Raw genomic sequence first — 3,623 nt, forward strand, 5'->3', positions numbered from 1 at the left:
AGAGCCAGAGTCAGCGTCAGAGCTGCAATCCACACAGTACAACAATTGGCCAACATGGCGTCTGATGCTTTTATTTATGCAATTGTTGTTGTTGTTGTTTCTGTAGTTGCTGTTGCTCCTGCTGCATTTTTTCTATGGGTTTTATTTATGTAGTTGATTTTTGCGCAGGTAAAACATGTTATACCTTGGTAACTGCCTGTGTCTTGGCTCCAATCAGAGCGCGCTGTCCTCCTTTTGTGTGCCACACACACACACACACACATAGAGCACAGCTGTGTACACGCCCCCAATGAGCGAAAACAATTATTATGATTACAAAATGATTGCGTTCTTCACTTAGAAGTAGTAAATTATTTGTTCTTTGTGGCATGCCCCATGCGAATAGCAGCAGCTGCTGCCTTCTTGAAGATTCTATGAATTATATGATTGCAGCAAATTGCGATTCGTCGTTATTATTTTATAGAGTTCGATTTAACCGATTAAAAAAAATAATTGATGTTTCATTGAGACCTCAATTATTGTGATTTTGTTATTTTCATATATAATAAAAAATTTAATTTCACTTGTAATTTGTATACAGTTTTCAACCATTTTAAATTTGTTAGACAATTTCATTTGCTTCTACTGTTTTATAAACATGTTATACATAATTTTGCAATTTTTTTTTAAAGAATTCTTGCAAATTAAAGGGGGCAGCAGCTCAAATAATATAGGAACCGTGGTAGTGCGTGTGTGTGTGTGTGTGTGTGTGTGTGTGAAAACGAAAAATACATTAAAAGGGACCTTCATTGCAATAACAACGGCAGCAACAACAGTTGGCGTAACTGTAACAAAAGCGACAGCTGCTGCAAAAAGAGCACAGCAAACGAGAGACCTGGCGTATCAAAATGCAACCCACAACCCGGGCATTGCGCTCCCCACCCCAAGCTAAACGATAAAAACCAAAAACAAAGGCCAGTCGGCGGTGTTCGTGTCATGTCAGCACAGCAATTAGCAGCGAATGGTACAAATCTCTACACACACACACACACACATGGACACAGGCGCGCGCACACGAGCACGTCAAGCGCAGAGCAAGCGCAAGCGAGCGCGCTACTGCTGCACAATGGGAGAACGATCGTGTGAGTGAGAAAGGGAGCATGCACGACACGAACACAGTCCACAGCTGCCATTGGCTGTTGTGCCAGTGGGAATAACAGCAATAGCCGCCAGGCGCAGCAACTGGATTGAGATTTGGGAATTCTTGTTAGTCTACACAAAACGCCACAGCGCAGCAGACGTGTGAACGAACAGAACGTGCTGAACGGTAAACGGCAAACGGTAAACAGCCCACGGCGAATGGCAAATGTAATCCAATCGTAAATGAATACGCGTGTGGGAGGCATTCAAATATTTATTGCTGTTGTGATATAAATATAATAAAAGCATAAGTCTTTAACTTAATAAAATGCAGGGCTAGCAACAAATAGAAAACAAATTTAGACAAACAACAATAAATTATACAAGAATCTGTAGTGCAAAATGGTGAAAATCGTTGACGAGCTCAACGCACATCATCATCACCATCATCCACATAATCACGCGCAGCACACACATCATCCACAGCCAAATACGCATCCGCTTTCGCATTCGCATCCGCATCTTAATACCGTCGGCGCATTGAATCTGAATTTGAATCTCACGCCGGCTACGCTGCTCATGAAAATGGCTCGCACGCCGCATCTCAAGTCCAGTTTCTCCATCAATTCCATATTGCCGGAGACGGTGGAGCAGGATGAGCAGCGGGACGAGGAGGAGGACCAGCAGCGACATCAGGCGGAACAAAAGTTCAACAATAATAATAATAACAACAACAACAACAATAACAACAATAGCTCCCCACTGGGCTCAGAGCCAGAGAGCGATGTGGAATCGGATCTGGATGTGACCTCCATGTCGCCCGCACCCCGCGTTGATGTGGACGAACCCGATGATGAGGATGTGGATGCTGAGGGCGACGGAGATGCAGAAGGGGAGGAGGACGTGGAATGTGATAACGATGGCGATTCAGAGACCAAATCAACAGATGGCAAACCCATCAAGGACAAGAAGGGCAACGAGAAGCCGCCGTACAGCTACAATGCGCTCATCATGATGGCCATCCGGCAGAGTCAGGAGAAGCGTCTGACATTGAATGGCATCTACGAGTACATCATGACCAATCATCCGTATTATCGGGACAACAAACAGGGCTGGCAGAACTCCATCCGGCACAATCTCAGCCTGAACAAATGCTTTGTGAAGGTGCCGCGGCATTACGATGATCCCGGCAAGGGCAACTACTGGATGCTCGATCCCTCGGCGGAGGATGTATTCATTGGTGGCTCCACCGGCAAGCTGAGACGTCGCACCACCGCCGCCAGTCGCTCACGCCTGGCCGCCTTCAAGCGCTCGCTGATCGGGCCGATGTTTCCCGGCTTGGCGGCGTATCCACAGTTCGGACAGTTCCTCACCTATCCACAGGCAGCGCCCAGCCTGCTGGCCAGCATGTATCAGCGCTACAATCCCTTCGCGCCAAAGAGCCCAGCCGCGGCGGCGGGTTTGCTGCCGCCCAGTTTGGTTGGCCATCCGGGTGGAGCGGCGCCACCGCAACCGCCCCCGCCGCCCTTCGTTAGCCCCGCCAGCAGCCAGGAGCTGTACCAGCGACTGCAATACCAGCAGCTGCTGCATCAGCATGCCGCCGCCGCCGCTCTGGCGGCACATCAAAGGCAGCTCAGCGCAGCGATGCCCACTGCGCCGGCGCCACAGCCACACATGACACATCTCGGCCAGCCACCGTCATCGCCCAGCCTGCTGCAGCAGCAGCAGCAGCACCAGCTTCTTCAGCAACAGGCCAACGGCGATGCCAACTCCCGTTCTCCTGGTCCAGCTCCGCAGCCGCTGCCGCAGCCGCAGCCGCTGCTCAAGCCCGTCACAGTTGTCACACGCAACAGCTGAAGCAGCTGCTGGGCCGGCATGTAGTGTATAAGTATTCGTTGTACATAAACAGAAAATTAACAAAAATTAGCCGCGACTGAGGCGCTAGACGCTTGTAAATAGAGAGAGAGAAAGAGAGAAGGAAAGTGTAAGAAAATTGCATAACTTCGGCTAGTCGAAGCTTAAATACCCTTGCAGAGTAAGGATATAGCATATATATAGATATAAAGGGAATCAAATTAAATGAAAATATATTTATGTATCTGAGAAGTATTTTATGAGTTTTCCGTACAGAGCAAATCATGGAAATTTCTTAAATATGTTTGAGCTTTACACTAAATAAAATCCAAAAATTATTTTTTGAAACTTAAAAATCCAGGTATTTTCTTTTACTTGTCTTAATGATAAACTATTACAAAGAATATTGCTTGGTATTAAAAAGTGGTCTAAAAAAATATAATAAATTTGCTTTATAAAATATACAGGGCGAAAAATATAAAAAAATTTTAAAATTAAATCTGTAAAATGATTTAATTATGTCCATAATCCTTTTTTTCGGTTTTATCCATGAGACACAAAGTAAAATATTACCAAATAATGATTCTCTTATCTATTTCAGTTTGAACTAATTTAAATCCTTCTGCAATCTATAGAGCCTGGATAGTTGT

At 45.7% G+C, this 3,623-nt stretch overlaps 1 protein-coding gene across 1 annotated transcript; it reads left to right on the forward strand.

Annotated features, from left to right (window-relative positions):
* Window positions 1–1,229: 1,229 nt before the first annotated feature.
* slp2 (sloppy paired 2) lies at window positions 1,230–3,033 on the forward strand. The gene has a single exon (XM_030388025.2). The coding sequence runs from the start codon at window positions 1,522–1,524 to the stop codon at window positions 2,974–2,976; it is 1,455 nt and encodes a 484-aa protein (XP_030243885.1). The 5' UTR covers window positions 1,230–1,521; the 3' UTR covers window positions 2,977–3,033.
* Window positions 3,034–3,623: the final 590 nt, after the last annotated feature.

The sequence above is a fragment of the Drosophila navojoa genome, chromosome 3, assembly GCF_054131105.1.
Source record: "Drosophila navojoa isolate 15081-1374.11 chromosome 3, UAZ_NAV_1.0, whole genome shotgun sequence".
NCBI lineage: Eukaryota > Metazoa > Arthropoda > Insecta > Diptera > Drosophilidae > Drosophila > Drosophila navojoa.